This window comes from Peromyscus leucopus, chromosome 6 (genome assembly GCF_004664715.2).
Source record: "Peromyscus leucopus breed LL Stock chromosome 6, UCI_PerLeu_2.1, whole genome shotgun sequence".
NCBI classification, from domain to species: Eukaryota; Metazoa; Chordata; class Mammalia; order Rodentia; family Cricetidae; genus Peromyscus; species Peromyscus leucopus.
Window position 1 is genome coordinate 67,109,210 of NC_051068.1, and position 18,659 is coordinate 67,127,868.

Consider the following 18,659-nt stretch of genomic DNA (forward strand, 5'->3'; position numbering starts at 1 on the left):
GCGGTGGCGGCGCCGGAGCGGAGGCCCGGCTGGGGCCCGAGTGGGGGCAGGGGAGGTGCGGCTCGCGGGCTGTGGCCTGCGGGGCGAGAAGTCCGGCTTCGTCCCGAAGCTCCCCGCCGGGTCACCCCGGGCGAGGCCTTTTCCCGCGGTACCCAGGGCTCACCGACTCCCATCCTCGCCCCTGCCCTCCCGTTTTCGGCCCCGGCCCCCCCGGTGCGGTTTTCCCTTTTTCCTGATTCCTTCATTTCGACCTCACTGACCAGTTCCCGACGGACGCCCCCATTGCTCCCAAGAATTAGAGACAATGGAGGAATGGGCACATGTCAGGGACCCAGCACACCGTAATAAAAAGTATTTGCTGTGCCACAGCAGTAAGCCTCATGTCATGGGCATCCTCTTGGGTGCTGCAGCAAGCCAGAGTCCGCCAAGTCCCTTGCTCGCTCTCCTTTTCCCGTCAACTGCCTAGAAAGCCCAGGGCAGGGGTTTCTGCCTTCTCCGAGCGCGGCTTCCAGAGAACAGTAGCATTTGGTAGCGCTTTAGGTTAAAAGCCCGCAAGAACCAGATGTCAGAGTCAAGGGAGGCATCTGGGAGAGAGGACAATTATGGAGGAGCAGGAGGCAAGGAAGGCTCCAGGACTCCCAGTTGACCCTGGTTTCTGGAGCTGGTGATGCCTCAGAAGTGATTGGCAGCTCTTTGTTTCAGCCCCCCCTTACCCGCCTGCTGCCCCCCCCAGCTCGCTCCTCAGTCCCTCCGCCCCCCTCCCGCTCCTGCTCTCCGCCTAGTCTTTTTCCCTCCCAGTCGCCTGGCTGCCAGGGGTAGTGAACCGGCTAAGCGGCATGGAGAAGCCGGAACTTTGGGGGGCCCTGGCTCTTCTCCTCTGCTCTTACGCATGTGCCAGTCAGGACCTTCAGGGTAAGCCTGCATCCATCCTCTCTGACATCTCTTTGTCTCCTTTCTTTTGCCCCCCAGCCAAAATAGCAGACAGACCACATGTGGGTTTGAGGAGAGAGGGAGGAGGAGTCCTGAAATTGAGTTGGAGAGAAAAGTTTCGCTCGGAGGAGTCAAGAGTTGGTGATAATGTGGGAGGGGTGGGTGCGTGCAGACTGACCCCGTGTCAGGCGTTGAGACCAGGGTGGACTCAGGATCTGGATGCCAGGCAGGACTGCCTGACGAAGTGTCAGTGCATCAGCAGGACAGTGTGGGGACGCAGCCTGATGGACGGTGGTTGCACCATGTGGGACCCTGGGCTTGCTCTCCCCTTTATCCTGGCGCTTGGCTACTAAAAGATAGGGTGGGGGTGGGGATTGAGCGGCTGGAGCTCTCCCGGAGGTCTGGTGGTGGGATGGGCCCCTGGGTGGTGGAGCAGAGGTAGCTGGAGGAGATGACACAAAGATTCTTTACTGGCTGGAGGGGAAACCACAGATTGGCCAGGACACAGGAGGCAGAGGCAGAGGCTCTGGGTCCTACATTCCCAGGAGAGGTGTTGGGGGGGGCGGGCTAAACAGGGGTGGGAGGGTCAGGGCCCTTTGCGGACAGCTGTTCTTATCTTGACACATGTGATGAGCCCCTGGGAGGGGAGGATGGGCACCACGGGTGGAAGTGAGCTAAACCCAGCCGTGGAGACCAGCCACCTCTGGTTTCTGAGCTGTGGGCACCAGGTGCCACTCCAGTCTCCGCTCAGCAATGTCTCCCTTGCGCCACCTGGTGGGACATCCGAAGTTTGTGGGGTAGCTTTGGCATTTCTAAGTGGGCTCTAAGCCTATAGGTCCCAAGTCTTGGAAAGCAGCGGAAAGTGCTGGGAGGGGGGAATTGCCTCTGTTCCCCGATAGCAAAAAGGGTTGATGTTTTTGTTTTTATGGATGGGGTCTTGTAGCCTGCTCCCTGGCTGCCAGCTTGAGGCAGTCCTCTCGGCCTCTCAGATTACAGGCACGTACCACCCCCCCTAGTGAGTATTGAGGAGGCGATTTAGGCTGTCCCAGGGCAGGTGGATAAACTGGGATGGATGCCTCACCCCCGAGGGCTCAAGAAGGAGGGCAGGCCTTCACACTAACTCCCTTCTTTGATTTTGATAATCCCTACCTGGCTAGTAATTGACCTGCTGACCATGGGCGAGTCCCGGCAGATGACAGCCGTGGCAGAGAAGATCCGGACAGCCTTACTCACTGCTGGGGACATCTACCTCTTGTCCACATTCCGCCTCCCCCCAAAGCAAGGCGGCGTCCTCTTTGGTGTCTACTCTCGGCAGGACAACACACGCTGGCTGGAGGCCTCGGTGGTGGGCAAGAGTAACAAAGGTGACTGGTGGGCACCTCCTCTCCCGAGTCAGTGGCCCCTGAGCAGTCCCCCCCCCCGCCCCACTCCCAGGTGCCTCTCTGTTCTTGACTTCTACTAGGGACACCTGGGACGGAGGTACCCACACAGCTGGGTAAGGCCTGGTGTTTGTAGGGACGGGTGGCTGGTTGTATGTTGGTACACTCACAGGGAGAGTGAGCCATCTCTGCGTCCAACAGAACTGGAGCCACTCAGATTTTTGTTAGCGTTCAGTGGGTACAGATCTAGCTGTCACCTTGGGAGAGGACAGTTACCTGAGGCATTGAGAATAAGGTCCTCATCTAAGGCCAATTTGAAAGCATTTATTGTGCACCTGTTACATACAGGGTGTTGAGAAATACATATACAACTTAGGGGTTAGCCTTAAGAGATGTGGTATCAGCCAGGCGTTGGTGGCGCATGCCTTTAATTCTAGCACTCAGGAGGCAGAGGGAGGTGGATCTCTGTGAGTTCGAGGCCAGCCTGATCTACAGAGCAAGTTCCAGGACAGCCAGAGCTATACAGAGAAACCCTGCCTCAAGAAGGAAAAAGGGAGAGAGAGAGATGTGGTATCTAGCTGAGCGGTGGTGGCACACGCCTTTAGTTCCAGCACTCAGGAGGCAGAGGCAGGTGGATCTCTGAGTGCAAGGCCACCCTGGGGTAAAGAGTGAGTTCCAGGGCTACACAAAGAAACTGTCGCGGGTGGTGGCGCACGCTTTAATCAGCACTCGGAGGCAGAGCGATTCTGTGAGTCAGGCCAGCCTGGTCTCAAAGCGAGTTCCAGAAAGGCAAAGCTACACAGAGAAACCCTGTCTCGAAAAAAAAAAAAAAAAAAAAAAAAAAAAAAAAAAAAAAAAAAAAAAAAAAAAAAAAAAAAAAAAAAAAAACAGACAAACAACAGAGCAGAGACAGACGGCCAGCGGGTGGGGGAGGTGGTATCTAGAAACGATCCAAGTCAACTGGGACGTGGGACGGGGGGCTGGCGCCCACACTGACCTCCACTCCTGGGCAGTACTGGTGCGGTACCAGCGGGAAGATGGCAAAGTCCACGCAGTGAACCTACAGCAAGCAGGCCTGGCTGACGGGCGCACAGCACACGGCTCTCCTGCGGCTCCGAGGACCGTCCCGGCCCAGCCCCGGCCTGCAGCTGTATGTGGACTGTAAACTGGGCGACCAACACGCTGGCCTCCCCGCACTGGCCCCAATCCCTCCAGCGGAGGTCAGCGGCCTGGAGATTAGAACTGGACAGAAGGCTTATCTGCGGCTGCAGGTGAGGGGCGGAGCCTCTGGTCTGGGGAAGATGGTCTGTAACCGGGAGCTGCTAGACACCCCCTCCCTACTTGCTGACCCTTAGGGCTTTGTGGAGTCGATGAAAATTATTGTCGGTGGATCCATGGCCCGGGTAGGAGCCCTGAGTGAGTGCCCATTCCAAGGAGACGAGTCCATTCACAGTGCAGGTAACGGACCCCTACCCGTTCTCCCTCTGCCCACGCAATCCCATTCCTGTATCTTGCCCGTTCCTGAGGCGTTTGACCCTGTAACTCCAAATCTTTCACCCCCGACTTCATGCCCTCATGTGGAGGAGGTGTGGATCAGAAAAATAAAACCATCTAGCAGGCCCGTGACTCTGAGGAACTCTGGGGTGAGGGAGTAACGTCTCAAGGTGTTTGTAGTCCCTCTTGGCCCGTCACCTACCCGTGGGCAGCACCTCCAGCCAGGCGAGGCCTCTCACCCTCTTCCCTGACAAGGATGCTCAGAGGCTCTTACCTGAGCAAACACCCACTTCTCCCAGAGGCTTCCAAGGGTTCTTCAAGTGCGAGCTTGGGAAAGGGGTTGGAAATGGAATGTGCTAGGGCCCTGGCCCTGCCTCGGATGGCTTCTCACTTGGAGTCCTCCTGCTACGACCATGCCTGGGATCCAGGATTGGGGTTTTCAACTCCCTGTGAGGCAATGCCTAGATGGCCTTTAGCCCAGCGGAAAGGGCTGTGCTCGCTGAGTATAGGGCCGTGGGAAGAGTGCCCTCCCCCCGTCCCCCCCCGTCCCGTCCCCCCCCCCCCCCCCCGGTCTCAGCAGCCCACCCGACTGCTGTCCCTTCTCCTCTAGTGACGAGTGCGCTGCAATCCATTTTAGGTGAGTAAGCCACGGACAGGTGGTTGAGGCGAGGGTGGTCCTCTGTCCTGGGTGGGGTTTAAAAGGTGTGGTGTGGACTTTGGGGGCAAGAGCTGGCTTACAGTCCAAAGAGGGCCCAGAGTGGCTCCCCCGTTCTGAGTCTCTCCATCACCCTGGACCTTGACAGGGGAGCAGACCAAGGCACTGGTCACCCAGCTCACCCTCTTCAACCAGATCCTCGTGGAGCTCCGGGATGACATCCGAGACCAGGTTTGGGTGGGGCCAGCCAAGGAAGCTCCTGACCCTGGGGTGGGATGGCAGGTGCGGAGAGCTGACTGCTGCTCATTCATCCATCAGGTGAAGGAAATGTCCCTCATCCGGAACACCATCATGGAGTGTCAGGTGTGCGGTGAGTGGGAGAGCGGAGGGGGGCTGCCGACGGCCCTGCTGTGCTCCCCGGTCCGCGGCTTCGGCTTCTCCCTCCTGGCGAGCTGAGCAGGGACCCTAGAGGGTGGCTCTGACTGTCTCCGCCTCCCAGGTTTCCACGAGCAGCGTTCCCACTGCAGCCCCAACCCCTGCTTCAGAGGTGTGGACTGCATGGAGGTGTACGAGTACCCAGGCTACCGCTGCGGGCCCTGCCCGCCGGGCCTGCAGGGCAACGGCACCCACTGCGAGGACATCAACGAGGTGAGGGGTGAGGAGCCCCTCGGGGTACAAAGAGTCAGGTGGAAAGTCGTGCAGAGGGGTTCAGGGGCGGTCGAGACCAGCCACGCCAGGCTGGAGGAAGAGGGCACAGGCTAGACGGGAAGGGGACAGAGCGAAGGGGCCGCCGGAGAGGTAGGGACGCTTGAGATGGCCAGCCGGGGGAAAAGGAGCACCGCGAGGTTGGGCTGGGAGAGCTGCAGAAGGGATCACACACGGGCGGTTGCCTCACTTTCCCGGGACGACGCCTGACTCCTGCCTTCTCTTTCGGTCCCCAGTGTGCTCACTCTGACCCCTGTTTCCCGGGCTCCAGCTGCATCAACACCATGCCTGGCTTCCACTGCGAGGCCTGCCCTCGGGGGTACAAGGGCACCCGAGTGTCTGGTGTGGGCATCGACTATGCTCGGGCCAGTAAACAGGTCAGATCGGGTCGCCTGTGTGGCTTTGTGACCAATGAGATGAGGCTGTCCCCACATCGGCTCTGGCTCTGGGTCTAAACTCGCCAGTCAAACCCACGGAGCCCCATCGTACTGCCGTCCGTGTCGGTGAGACCCGCCTCAACCATCCTTTTAGGTCTGCAGTGACATTGACGAATGTAACGATGGTAACAATGGAGGCTGTGACCCAAATTCCATCTGCACCAACACGGTGGTGAGCCGGACGCCCTGCCTGCCCTGCCATGGTTGGGGAAGGGGAACCATGTAACCCGCCCTCCACATTTCCTGTTTCTTCCTGCTCTGCTTGGGCGCTACTCCAGTGTTCCCGTGAACCTGGCGGGGATTTCCAGGGTCTGCCTTTTACTAGATGTGGCCTTTAGCAAGTTATTTAATCTTTCTGAACCTCGGCTTTCTCTGAAAGCGGGGCTGTTACCTGCCTTGAAAGAGAACCTAAGGGAGAGATATATACCTGATGTGGTTCTAAGTGCCTGTCTTATGCTCCACGGGCAGAATGAGGTTAGTCCAGGGCTCAGGGTGCGTTCGTCCTTTCCTCCTAACTCTACCTCCCTACTCTTAGGGGTCCTTCAAATGTGGTCCCTGCCGCCTGGGTTTCCTGGGAAACCAGAGCCAGGGCTGCCTCCCGGCGAGGACCTGCCACAGCCCAGCCCACAGCCCCTGCCATACCCATGCTCACTGTCTCTTTGAACGCAATGGGGCAGTGTCTTGCCAGGTAATGTAGACCTAGAGCGGGAGGCAAAAGGAAAGGCTCTGGAGGAATGGGTAATGCAATGAAAATATGCCGGGACTGACCCGAATGCCTTCAGAGGAGAAAGGGAGAAGCCTGTGCCTGGGAACTTAACCAGTGGAGAGAACAGAGCCCAGAGCAGGGGGAGCCGTGCGCAGGGCACAGCCACGCCAAGCCAGGCTGCTGACGCCTCCTGCGTGCTTCCCCCTAGTGTAACGTGGGCTGGGCAGGGAACGGGAACGTGTGTGGACCCGACACGGACATCGACGGCTATCCGGACCAGGCGCTCCCCTGCATGGATAACAACAAACACTGCAAGCAGGTGCAGGGCCAAAGGCCAGCTGGGGGGTGGGGGGTGCAGGTTGGCTCACACCAGAACCCACCCACCCTTTTCCTCCCTCTGAACCTCAGGACAATTGCCTTTTGACACCCAACTCTGGGCAAGAAGATGCGGACAACGACGGTGTAGGGGACCAGTGTGACGATGATGCCGATGGGGACGGCATTAAGAACGTTGAGGTATGGGGGATGGACAGGTGGCTCAGTGGTTAGAAGCACGGGTGCCTCCTGCAGGATCCCCGGGATCCGGTCCCAGCACCCCCGTGATGGCTCACAACCATCTGTAGCTCCAGTTCCACGTCTGGCCTCCATAGGCACTGCATGAATGTGATGCACAGGCATGCACTCAGGTAAAACACCCATACACAGAACATAAAAATGAATATTTAAAAAAAAAGAACTTTGAGGTCGAGTTGCCACGGTGGCATGTGCCTGTAATCCCAGCACTTAGGAGATGGAGGCAGGGGGATCACTGCAAGATGGAGGTCAGCCTGGGCTACAGAATGAGACCCTGTCTCTCAGAACAGGTAAAGGCACCTGCCACCAAGCCTGGTGACCTGAGTTTGATCCCTGGAACCCACAGAGTGGGAAGAGAGAATTTTTTGCTACACATGTCCTCTGACTTCCATATGGGCACAGTGGTACTTGTGCACCCACAGCCATACACTAAATAAATAAGTACACGTAAGAAAAAAGGAAGAGGCGAGTGAAAACGAAATAGGACCCAGGCCAGGCACGGTGGCGCACACCTTTAATCCCAGTACTCAAGAGGTAGAGGCAGGTGGGCACCTGTGAGTTCAAGGCCAGTCTGGTCTACATAGGTGAGTTCCAGGCCAATAAAGGCTACATAGTGAGGCCTTGTCTCAAAACACACTAACAACAGAACAACCAAAACAACAACCTCTCAAGCCAAAGGATGCCCGGCCTCTCTCAGTCCTGTGCTCTCTCCACGTTATAGACTCTGTTGCTGATTAAATTCCCCAGGAAAGTCTCTACAACATGCATTGTGGAGCCCTGTACCTGGTGTCTAGATGAGATGGACCGTATGGAGGTTGGAGGGGTGGGGGGACAGAGACCGGGACAAAGGAAGTGTGGGGATTTCTGACCCTTCTCCTCCTCCTCTTTGCCCAGGACAATTGCCGACTGTTCCCCAACAAGGACCAGCAGAATTCCGACACGGATTCATTTGGAGATGCCTGTGACAACTGTCCCAACGTCCCCAACAATGACCAGAGGGACACAGATGGCAACGGAGAAGGGGACGCCTGTGACAACGACGTGGATGGGGACGGTGCAGGCCCGGGGCCGAGGGGACGGCTGGGAGACCCATAGGGATGAGGCGAGGAGGCCGGAAGTCAGAGGCAGTTGGGGAGTCGGCTTGCAGACCCTGGGCTAAGAACTTGAGGTGGTTAGACAAGACGTAAGCGAGCCACACGGGTACAGGCGGGTCTCCTGATCAAGCTCAGGCTCCCGCCAGCAGAGAAGAGCGCTGCAGGGTTCATAACCGCCCCGTCTCTCTGTCTGCTAGGCATCCCCAATGGACTGGACAACTGCCCTAAAGTACCCAACCCGCTGCAGACAGACCGGGACGAAGATGGAGTGGGAGACGCGTGTGACAGCTGCCCGGAAATGAGCAATCCCACCCAGGTACAGGGGGGTGTCGGGGGTGAGGGAGGGCGGGGGTTCGGGGGGTGAGGGAGGGTGGGGGTGTCGGGGGTGAGGCCTTAAATAAGAGGTGAGATCACCCTCCCCAGAGTTCTCGGGAGATGGTGAGATCAGACCCCTCTCTCAGACAGATGCAGACAGCGACCTGGTGGGGGACGTCTGTGACACCAATGAGGACAGGTAGGGTCCGGGCCAGGAGAGCCAAGGTCTCCTCTGTGACGCAGCCTTCATTCACAGCCCCCGCTAAGCAGGAGGTCATCCTCACAGTCCACCCTCCACTCCTGCCGCTGGATTCGCATCTCTGGATAGTGGCGAGGGGACAGGGTTGGAGGGTGGGCAGGCCCCAGAAAGCCCACAGAAGATAAGGCAAAGACGGAACCTACATTTTCAGTTGTATGTGTCGCCTTTTCTTCTGGGCAGCGATGGAGACGGGCACCAGGACACCAAGGACAACTGTCCCCAGCTGCCAAACAGCTCCCAGCTGGACTCAGACAACGACGGACTCGGAGACGAGTGTGACGGGGACGACGACAATGACGGTGTCCCAGACTATGTGCCTCCTGGGCCTGACAACTGTCGTCTGGTGCCCAACCCTAATCAGAAGGACTCAGACGGTAAGGCTGGGGTCCTGGAGAGGGTTAAGCTGAAGGGGGTGAGGGACAGGAGGGCGGGGAGGGGCCAGGAGTGGGGACAGTGGGCGGGGCCTGAGCACCCAGCCTCACTCCCCCCAGGGAACGGTGTTGGTGACGTGTGTGAAGAAGACTTTGACAATGACTCGGTGGTTGACCCTCTGGATGTGTGTCCGGAAAGTGCAGAAGTGACCCTCACAGATTTCCGGGCCTATCAGACTGTGGTTCTGGATCCTGAGGGCGATGCTCAGATTGATCCAAACTGGGTAGTGCTCAATCAGGTATGCAGGGCAGTGGGCTGGGCAGGTGCTGTGGGACCAGACCACCTATTGGTGCTCGGGTGGCATTGTGCACCTGGATCAGGGTTTTTTTTTTTTTTTTTCTCTCCTTAACAACCCCAGGGCATGGAAATTGTTCAGACTATGAACAGTGACCCAGGTCTTGCAGTTGGTATGTAAGGGACACCCAACCCAGTCATCTCCAAAGGGAGGGCTCCTATGGAGTGTAGGGAAAGAACCAGATGGGGAGGATGGGCGGGGCCTTACGGCAAGACTCTGGCCCTACATCCAATAGGCGTCTCTGCCCCCAATACTCACCCCACCATGGGCTACCAAGTAGCTTTAAATGGCCCTAACATTTATCCCGCCGCCACCCCAGGATACACGGCCTTCAACGGCGTGGACTTTGAAGGCACTTTCCACGTGAACACGGTCACTGACGATGACTACGCAGGCTTCCTCTTCAGTTACCAGGACAGCGGCCGCTTCTATGTGGTCATGTGGAAACAGACAGAGCAGACCTACTGGCAGGCCACCCCTTTCCGAGCAGTGGCCCAGCCAGGGCTGCAGCTCAAGGTATCCCAGCTGCCCAACTCCCCCGACCCACTGACTTTGCCAAAGCTGTTTCTGTCCAACCGTCGGGGCCCCACTGCCTGACTAGGAAATTTCTTACCCAGACACGGTGTCTGGACATCAGCTGTATGGGATTCCAGAGAATTCTCCGCATCCCTTTGACCCCCTTCCTCACCAGCTCTTACCATCTTTTGTCTCCCTTCCCCCTGGTCCTGTGGTTGACACACTCTCTTTGTCACTAACTCCCAGGCAGTGACATCAATATCTGGCCCAGGTGAGCACCTCCGAAATGCCCTGTGGCATACCGGCCACACCCCTGATCAGGTACGACTGCTGTGGACTGATCCAAGAAACGTGGGCTGGCGTGACAAGACATCTTACAGATGGCAGCTACTCCACCGGCCCCAAGTTGGCTACATTCGGTATGAAAAGGCTTTGAGCCCCGGGGGAGGAGGGGAGGCGAGACTCAACCTCCTCTGCCCTCTCGCTAGCAGGGAGGGACTCGGTCACTGTGACCTTCGCTCTGCTGAATGTCTTGGTGCCACGGGTAGGATTTGCAGACAGTTCCCTCCATTTCCCATCTCAGCACAGAGGTGGTGGTGCTGGGCACACCGTTCCTTTGCACCAAATTTCCCCCCTAAGTCCAGGTGTTGGGCCAGATGCCTTTCGTTCTCTGGGAGCCTCTAGGCCCCAGGCAGTCTGGGGAAGAGCGCAGGGCTTCCAGCCCCTCAAGCGTGCCGAACCTGCTCCAGCAGCATCTGACTTTGGAAAGGGACCATGGCTTACAGAAGAGCAGATTGAGGCCCGCAGTTCACGGGCCTCTCAGTTTGGCGTTTTGTTCACAACCCTGATCTTCCTTCCCCTCCTACAAGTGTCCCTAGTTGGTGAGAATGGCCTGAGAAGGGAAGGGACAGGGATCTGCCTAGGAGCTGGACTTCCTGTGGCCAAGAGCCTGGGGGCTGAGTTGGTTTCTCTTTAAGGTAGCTAGAGCGGTGGGGCGCCAGGGCAGAGGATAAAGGGGGGGTGTGGACTGGAGCCTGGGAAGCGGGTGACTTCACCCCCAGCCCTTTGTGCTCATTGTCATAGCAACCCAATCCTTGCTAGGAATGTGCTGGTGCTTTGAGATGCAAAAGGGGCTGGACAAAGAGCTAGGGGCCCAAGGCCTGAGAAAAAGCACCCCTCCCTCCCCTCGGCCTCCCTCCCCTCCCTCAGGACTAGTGTGCACAGGGTGGGGGGAGCCCACGAAACCCCAGGACATGGTGGCACCAGGCCCACCAACGACACCTCTATCCTGGACAGGGTGAAGCTCTATGAGGGTCCCCAGCTAGTGGCGGATTCTGGGGTGATTATTGACACGTCCATGCGAGGGGGGCGCCTCGGTGTGTTCTGCTTCTCCCAAGAAAACATCATTTGGTCCAATCTCCAGTATCGATGCAACGGTGAGGCTTTAGGCTGAGCGCAGCTCGACCCGTGCCCTGGGAACCCCTCACCCTCTGACGTGACTTATTTCCCCTCTTCAGACACAGTGCCTGAGGACTTTGAGCCATTCCGGAGGCAACTGCTCCAAGGAAGGGTGTGAGGAGGCGCCACCGGATTCAGAATCCTGACTGGAGACCTTTGACCTTGGGCTCTGTTCTGGAGACCCTGGGGTCTAACCCACAGCCCCCTCAGCCTCACAGATGGTTCTCTGGTACCCATCAGGGAGCTCAGCCCCGGAGGGGTAGTGACCCCCTTGTGCAGGGGTTGGGGGACTTTCAAGGGGTATTACTCAGGTACTAACCCCAGGAGAGACACCAGCACGTTGCCATAAAGTTTCAGTTATTTTCTAAGTCAGTGCAATTACTTATTTTAGGCCTTTTCTAGGACAGAAAGGAACCTGAGTGGTGAGAAAGGCTGGGGGCTGTAGGTTAGAGAGCTAGGGAGAGGTTGACTGAGTTGAGGTGTGGGTGGGAAAAATACCGAGTGGAGGACGAGGTTCCTGGAGGATGGCTAAAGTCCGTCCAGCCCCGCTTACTCACCGTGGCAGCGGCGACACTTCAGTCTAAGCTCCGCAGGGATCGAAAGCCCAGGGCCAGGGCTGCCCCGCTCTGGGTGAGGGGCGCCGGGGGGGCCGAGGGGGCCGGAGGCCGGGACGAGTGCAATATTGGTAGGGCAAAGAACAACACTGCACCGCGTCCCGTCCCTCCCGCCCGCCCGGGGCCCCGGAATCCCGCTCCCTACCACCTGGGCCTTTGGAGCCCAGGAACTGGGGGCGCTCTGGGGAGCTGGGGTCACCTTAGAGGTACACCAGAGCCTGGGCGCGCCCGGGAGGGTGAAGAGAGAAGGGGAGCCCCCGTGCCCGGGGAAGGCCACTTTCCGACGCCGAAGCAGTGCGCGCGCTTGCTCTTTAAATACTCAGACTGAGAGGCGCGGAGCTATTACCATGGTGACCCGTGTCCCAGCAACCGAACTGAATGGCGGTTGCCTAGCAATCCCAGGAGTTGGGGTTTGGTGCCGCCCACCTAAATACTTGTGGGCAGGCTGACGCAGGGCGTCCCCACTCCGCCCGGAGCCGGCCCCACTAAGTCGTTCAGAGGCGCGACACACGGCGGGAGCGTGGGTTCCACGCCTCCCTCCATGCACCTCTGAAATGTTTCTAAAGTATTAGCTTCCGGTTTGCATTCGTTGGGACTAAGAACTATTTGTCCACTATAGTTGTAACTGCTCCTGCGGGTTGACTCTGCAACCTACACCTGCAGGATCTGGCCTGGTACCCTCACCTCAGTCCGAATGCCGCTGTGAACTCAAAGCCCTCCCGGTCCCCAGCAGTTTCTGCCCTTCAGAATATCTCTCGGTTCTCCTTAAATATACACACATGGGTTTGCCCTGCACCACGTGCCTGTCCGCCCCAAATATCGTTCCTCTCCCAAATACAGCTCTGTGCTCCCAATAGTCGCCCCAACCTACTCTCTGCCTCCTAAATACCTAGCTGACTGTACATAACCTGTCATCCCCCTCCCTCGACATTCCGATGTCCTCACACAATTTAATGCCCCCTTCCACGAACCTTGGGGCCCCGCCCACTTAGCATTATTCACCCCCCCCCCCCAGACACCATCCCCAGAAGTCTGAGTAACCCAAGTACTACTGATCCTTGCTCCTCCACCGCACTGTGCATTCCTTCCTATCTGTCCTAGGCATTGATTCCTTTCGTCAAGGCCCAACCAACTTCCTAAGATCTCAGTCTCAACTTGGACTGTGCGATCGAACCTCCCCGCAGGGTCTCAACTCCTCGGCCACTGGGCCGTGTGGGTCGGCCGCGCGACGCCCCCGGTGACCACTAGAGGGCAGGCGTTCCTGGCCAGAAGGACCGGCCAGCCTGCCACTCAAAGTGGAAAGTGGGGTAGAAGGACCTTAGGCTTCGGTAGAGCCCAAGTTTCGTCCTTTTTAAGTGGAAATTTCCCCCACCGCCTTTCTCGGGAGCAAGCCAAAGAGGGACCCAGGCTACTGGAAAGTCTGGCAGGGGCGGAGACTGTGGTTTTCAGAGTACAGGGAGCGGTTAGAAGGGTGGGGCTATTCCGGGAAGTGGGGGCGGGGGAGCCTCCAACTAGTGACCTGTCCACTATTATCCAGCCCCCTTGTGTCCTCTCAACCTATGGAAAGCGGTTTCAAGGACCTTCAGAGAGAATAGGGAAAGGGACTGGGGCATCTAGGGATGGGCTTTCCTGAGCTCGCTGTCCAGGGCCTTTCTGCGCTCCACTTCCTCGCCTTGGCTGTTGCTCTGGGGCTAAAACCAGAGCCAGGGGGGCCCCAGGTTTCCTTCACGTACACGCCTGGGGAAGTCAAGGAGTGGTTGGTGAAAGGGGGAGGCCAGTTGGAGAATAAACAGGTTGTCATAAGGTTGAGTGACTGGAGCCCAAGGTCCCTACCCAGGAATGGCTGGGGAGGAGGAGGAAAAGCTAGGGGAGGGGGCGGGGTTTTGCTACCTGTCACCTGCTCTAGCTGTGCCTAGGGCGGGAGGGGTACTGGTATAAAGCAGCAGGCACCAGCGCTCCACGCGCACACGCAGCACCCGAGTCCGTTTCTGCCCCTTTCCCGCCCGTTCACTGCCACCATGACTCCAGGCATCCGGGCTCCTTTCTTCCTGATGCTGCTTCTAGCAATTGTACCAGGTGAGGGGCACCCGGTGGGGGGGGGGGCTGCACTGTTCAGGTGGGACGCCTCACCCTTCGGGGGCTTTGGCTTACTGGTAGATGGCACTACAAGAGCCATAAGTGGCAGACGAGGGTGAGCCAGTGGGTGCCAGAGCGTAAGAGGCGAAGGACGGAAGCTGAGAAGAGCTGACCCCCAGGAGAGTGGGCACCACAGTAGGCGAATGTTCTGATGCTTGTGGGGAGTCGAGAGGGTGGGCTGAGTCAGGAGAGGTAACTCGGTAGTGGAAGAACGGGGCCATGTGCAGTGGTTAGGTCAAGGCCAGCCTGGGCTACGGTGTGAGTCCTTGTCTCAAAAATAAGAAGTGGAGGAATGGGTGACCCAGAAGCCGAGGTGAGTCTCTCAGGGAGGGAGTAGCGACGGAGGTTGTCAGCAAGGAAGAAGGTAGACCAGGGGCTGCCTGACGCTAAGCTGACCCCCCTTCCTTCTGGGGTTACTTTGGTTTCGGAGTTTATATTTTTCTCCTTGTTCTGATTCTATTCACCAACACAGAGTTTTTACAATTTCTGGCTCTAGCCAGAGCCAAAAAATCATACAGGTTACCCAAAGCAACCTAGTGTCCACCTCTGTTGAGAGATGTGGGAGCATAAAAGGTCTACTCCCCACCTTCAACTCTGGTTCAGGCTTTCTTGCCCTTCCAGATAAACACAGAGTCGCCTTATCTCTGGACAACAAGAGTTTCCCAACCTCGACGACCATGCCAGCCTCTGCCACAGCCACCAGCTCTACAGTGGACTCGGCCACCACGCTGGTCCACACTGGTTCCTCAGCCCCGGCCACTAGCTCTACAGTGGACTCGGCCACCACGCTGGTCCACACTGGTTCCTCAGCCCCGGCCACCAGCTCTACGGTGGAGTCATCCACCACTCTGGTCCACCCTGGTGCCTCTGCCCCAGCCACCAGCTCTACAGTGGAGTCATCCACCACTCCGGTCCACACTGGTGCCTCTGCCCCAGCCACCAGCTCTACGGTGAACTCTGCCACCACGCTGGTCCACACTGGTGCCTCTGCCCCAGCCACCAGCTCTACAGTGGACTCGGCCACTCCTCCAGTCCACACTGGTGCCTCTGCCCCAGCCACCAGCTCTACAGTGGACTCTGCCACCCCTCCGGTCCACACTGGTGCCTCTGCCCCAGCCACCAGCTCTACAGTGGACTCTGCCACCCCTCCGGTCCACACTGGTGCCTCTGCCCCAGCCACCAGCTCTACGGTGGACTCTGCCACCCCTCCGGTCCACACTGGTGCCTCAGCCCTGGCCACCAGCTCTACAGTGGACTCGGCCACCACTCCCATTCACACTGGTGCCTCAGCCCCGGCCACCAGCTCTACAGTGGACTCGGCCACCACTCCCGTCCACACTGTTTCATCCATCCAAACCACCAAGACTATATCAGGCTCAGCTACCACTCCAATCCACAATGACTCCTTGGTCCCAACGACCAGCTCTACATTGGGCTCAGTCACCAGTCCAGCCCACAGTAGTGCCTCCTCTACGACTAATAGCTCTGAATCAGACTCGGCCACCACTCCAGTGTACAGTGGCACCTCTGTCTCTACTACCAAGGCTACTTCAGTCCACATCACCCCAGTCCACAATGGCTCCTCGGTGCCAACTACCAGCTCTGTGTTGGGTTCACTCACCACTCCAATCCACAATAACATCTCTACAATGGCTACTACAACTCCAGGTGGCAATGGTACTCAATCTTCAGGCCCAAGTCAGCCCCCCGTTACCCTCACCACCCTCGCCACCTCCAGGAACGGCACTATTACCTATAGTACTTACTACAGCACGGTACTTTTCCCTACCTCCTCCAGTGATAGTTCTCCCCAGGTGTCTGTTGGGGTCTCTTTCTTCTTCCTGTCTTTCCACATTTGGAACCAACAGTTTAATTCCTCCCTGGAAGATCCCAGCTCCAGCTACTACCAAGAACTGAAGAGGAACATTTCTGGATTGGTGGGTATCAGCCTGGCCTCTGCCATGCTCTTCTGAAGGCGCTCTTCAGGACGGCATGAATGTTTGGCATCAAACCTGAGTCTTCTCCTCTTACCCCAGTTTCTGCAGATTTTTAACCAAGATTTTCTGGGGATCTCTACCATCCAGTTCAGGTACAGTCTGGCTGTGACTCAGGGTGGGATGGACACTCGTGACTTTGCAATGTGGGGGGAGATGCTGAGCCATAAGCAGATAACCTCTGGCTGAGCTGCCCATTTCCTGTGACCAGATCAGGCTCGGTGGCGGTAGAATCGACTGTGATTTTCCGGGAGGGTGCTGTCAGTGCCTCTGAGGTGAAGTCGCAGCTTTTACAGCATGAAAAGGAGGCAGGAGACTATAATCTGGCTATTTCAAAGTCAATGGTGAGACGATATCCCCAGCTCCAGCGCCTGCCAACCTGTGGTGCTGGCAGGGTCGATCCCTCCTCCTTTGGGGGACTTCCCTGACCACTGTTGTTCCTTTCAGTGAATGAGATGCAGTTCCCGCCTTCTGCCCAGTCTTGGCCCGGCGTACCAGGCTGGGGTATTGCCCTGCTGGTGCTGGTCTGTATCTTGGTTGCTCTGGCCATTATCTATCTCATTGCACTGGTAAGTCTCAGGCCTTCACCAGTGTGCCCCGGTCGGTGGGAACCCATGGGCCAGCGTAACCTCCTGTCTCCTCAGGCAGTGTGTCAGTGCCGCCGAAAGAACTATGGGCATCTGGACATCTTTCCCACCCAGGACACCTACCATCCTATGAGTGAATATCCCACCTACCACACTCATGGACGCTATGTACCGCCTGGCAGTACCAAACGTAACCCCTACGAGGAGGTAAATCTGGGGCCCACAGGTTGGGGGCAAGGGCCCTGGCTGGGTGAGGGTTTCTGGAGAGGTCCTTGGGAAACCCAAGGTACTTGAGAGAGGTGAGCAGGGAAGGGCCTGGCGAGGTGGGGGAGGGAGGTAGAGCTCCGGGGGTCAGATCTTAGGGGACTACAGAAGAAAGGAAGCGTCCATACTACCAAAGCCGTGCCGTCTACTGCTGCAGACTCAACTCTGAACTGTACCAGAGTGTGCTCATTAGGATGCCCCGAGGTGAAGTGAGGGGATAGATACTGTGTCCAGGGGAGCCCTGCCTGAAGGAGGAGTGAGCGCCCACGTCCCGCTCACCTCCTAGGGGTTGGGAGTCAGGTACAGGACAGCTGCACTGGGGTGGGAGAGCTCTGGGGGAAGAGAAGTCTCCTCTAGAGAGAGGAGAGTGCAGAGGGCTCCTGGGAGTTTTAGGAGAGCAAGGGCCCCTCCCTCTTCCTCACTCGGTCTCTACAGGATCTAGTAAATAATTACTGTGGCCACCTGAGCCTGAAAGGCCAGAGGGTGGGAAAGAGACAAGAGCTTCCTTTTCTTGCCTCACTTTCCACCTCCTAGGGATCTACACACACACACACACACACACACACACACACACACACAGAGAGAGAGAGAGAGAGAGAGAGAGAGAGAGAGAGAGAGAGAGAGAGAGAGAGAGTCCTTTGGGCCAGAGGGTACAAAGATAAAAGGAGAAAAGGACAGGAGGGGCCTACAAGAGGAGCCGAGGGGAGGGAGCGAGCAGTGGAGTTGTGTGTTTACAGTCACCTGGCTGCGCTGAGGCCCAGCAGCTGCACACTCTGAATTAACTCCTTGAGAGCTTGCCAGGCCCATAGCCTGGGGTGCCCTCCGGGGGTTCTGCCTGATAGACTCTTTCACCCTGAATTTGTTTTCCCTCCACTCAGGTTTCTGCAGGTAATGGGGGGACCAGCCTATCTTACAGCAACCCGGCAGTGGCAACCACATCCGCCAACTTGTAGGGGCAAGTCACCAGCTCAGGGGGCGGCTGTGGCAGCCATCTGCTCCCCGTTTTCACTGCCAGACCCCCCTGCGCTCTGATCTGGGCTGGTGAGCCAGAGTTCTGGTGGGCAGCTCACAGCCTTCCTGAGACTCGGTCGAGTGTCTCAACCATCTCAGTCTGGTGAAGCCCAGCCCTGCCCCGGGGGGATACCAGCGGTGGGTCTCAGAAGGACTGGCCTAGAAACCCTGGAGATGGGGACGGAAACCCAAGCATGGCTGAATAAAAGGTGGCACCCAGTTAGTTCTGCCAACTGTGATTCTTCATCCGCAGCTCATGATCAGAGGGGCCAGGACATGTCTGTGAGGGGCCTGGTAGGGATCTTTGGATGAAGACTCCTGAAGGCGAGGAGGCAGGGAGGGGTGGGTACACTTGAAGAAAAAAAGGTGGGGGATACGAGGAGGAAGAGGCGACCCGGAGACAGAGGCGGCCTGAGAAAGAACCCAGAAATCACCTCCCTCCCATGCCCGCCGGCCCTGAAGGAAGGAGGAAACGAAACCTAGGCAGGCTCCAGCGGACCTGCCCCTGACCTGGCCTCAGCCCGCACCAGAGACTGTCTCTTCTGGACCAGCCCATGCCCCTCTCCGGCTGGCACGGTGCCTCTAAGGCAGCTCTATTCTTAGTTGTCCAGGTGTGAAGCAAATCCTTGGGCTACAGATAACAGTGGAAGAGTCAACACAGCCATGATAAGCCAGGGCTGGGACAGATCCGGGTGCCACTGGCACCAGGCCCTGGCCTTCTGCCATCCCGCCCGCCGCCCCCGCCTCTGGGTGGGCTCTCTGGCACCCTGGGAATGAGGAAGTGGTTCCAGTCCCCTGGCCCCTT

General features: G+C 57.8%; 2 protein-coding genes across 3 annotated transcripts; both read left to right on the forward strand.

The window, feature by feature from the left end:
* Positions 1-89: 89 nt before the first annotated feature.
* On the forward strand, positions 90-11,616 carry Thbs3 (thrombospondin 3). The gene is given in 24 exon segments (XM_028890790.2): positions 90-912; positions 2,088-2,294; positions 3,323-3,402; positions 3,404-3,580; positions 3,665-3,767; positions 4,414-4,440; positions 4,607-4,689; positions 4,777-4,828; positions 4,958-5,106; positions 5,400-5,540; positions 5,695-5,772; positions 6,136-6,288; positions 6,515-6,625; positions 6,715-6,822; positions 7,774-7,933; positions 8,171-8,289; positions 8,435-8,487; positions 8,728-8,921; positions 9,039-9,217; positions 9,338-9,386; positions 9,594-9,790; positions 10,037-10,209; positions 11,087-11,226; positions 11,308-11,616. Coding segments are annotated over 24 exon segments (2,868 nt in total). The 5' UTR covers positions 90-836; the 3' UTR covers positions 11,367-11,616.
* A 100-nt stretch (positions 11,617-11,716) lies between these two features.
* On the forward strand, positions 11,717-18,077 carry Muc1 (mucin 1, cell surface associated). 2 transcript variants are annotated; one of them, XM_028890792.2, is made up of 7 exons: positions 11,717-13,938; positions 14,620-15,935; positions 16,035-16,087; positions 16,204-16,330; positions 16,433-16,561; positions 16,637-16,786; positions 17,722-18,077. In XM_028890792.2, the coding sequence occupies exons 1-7, from the start codon at positions 13,881-13,883 to the stop codon at positions 17,794-17,796; spliced, it is 1,908 nt and encodes a 635-aa protein (XP_028746625.1). In that variant the 5' UTR covers positions 11,717-13,880; the 3' UTR covers positions 17,797-18,077. The 2 variants fall into 2 exon arrangements, with proteins under 2 accessions (XP_028746625.1, XP_028746624.1); XM_028890791.2 differs by lacking the exons at positions 16,637-16,786; positions 17,722-18,077 and having other exon boundaries at positions 16,204-16,336; positions 16,440-16,531.
* The last annotated feature ends 582 nt before the right edge of the window (positions 18,078-18,659 follow it).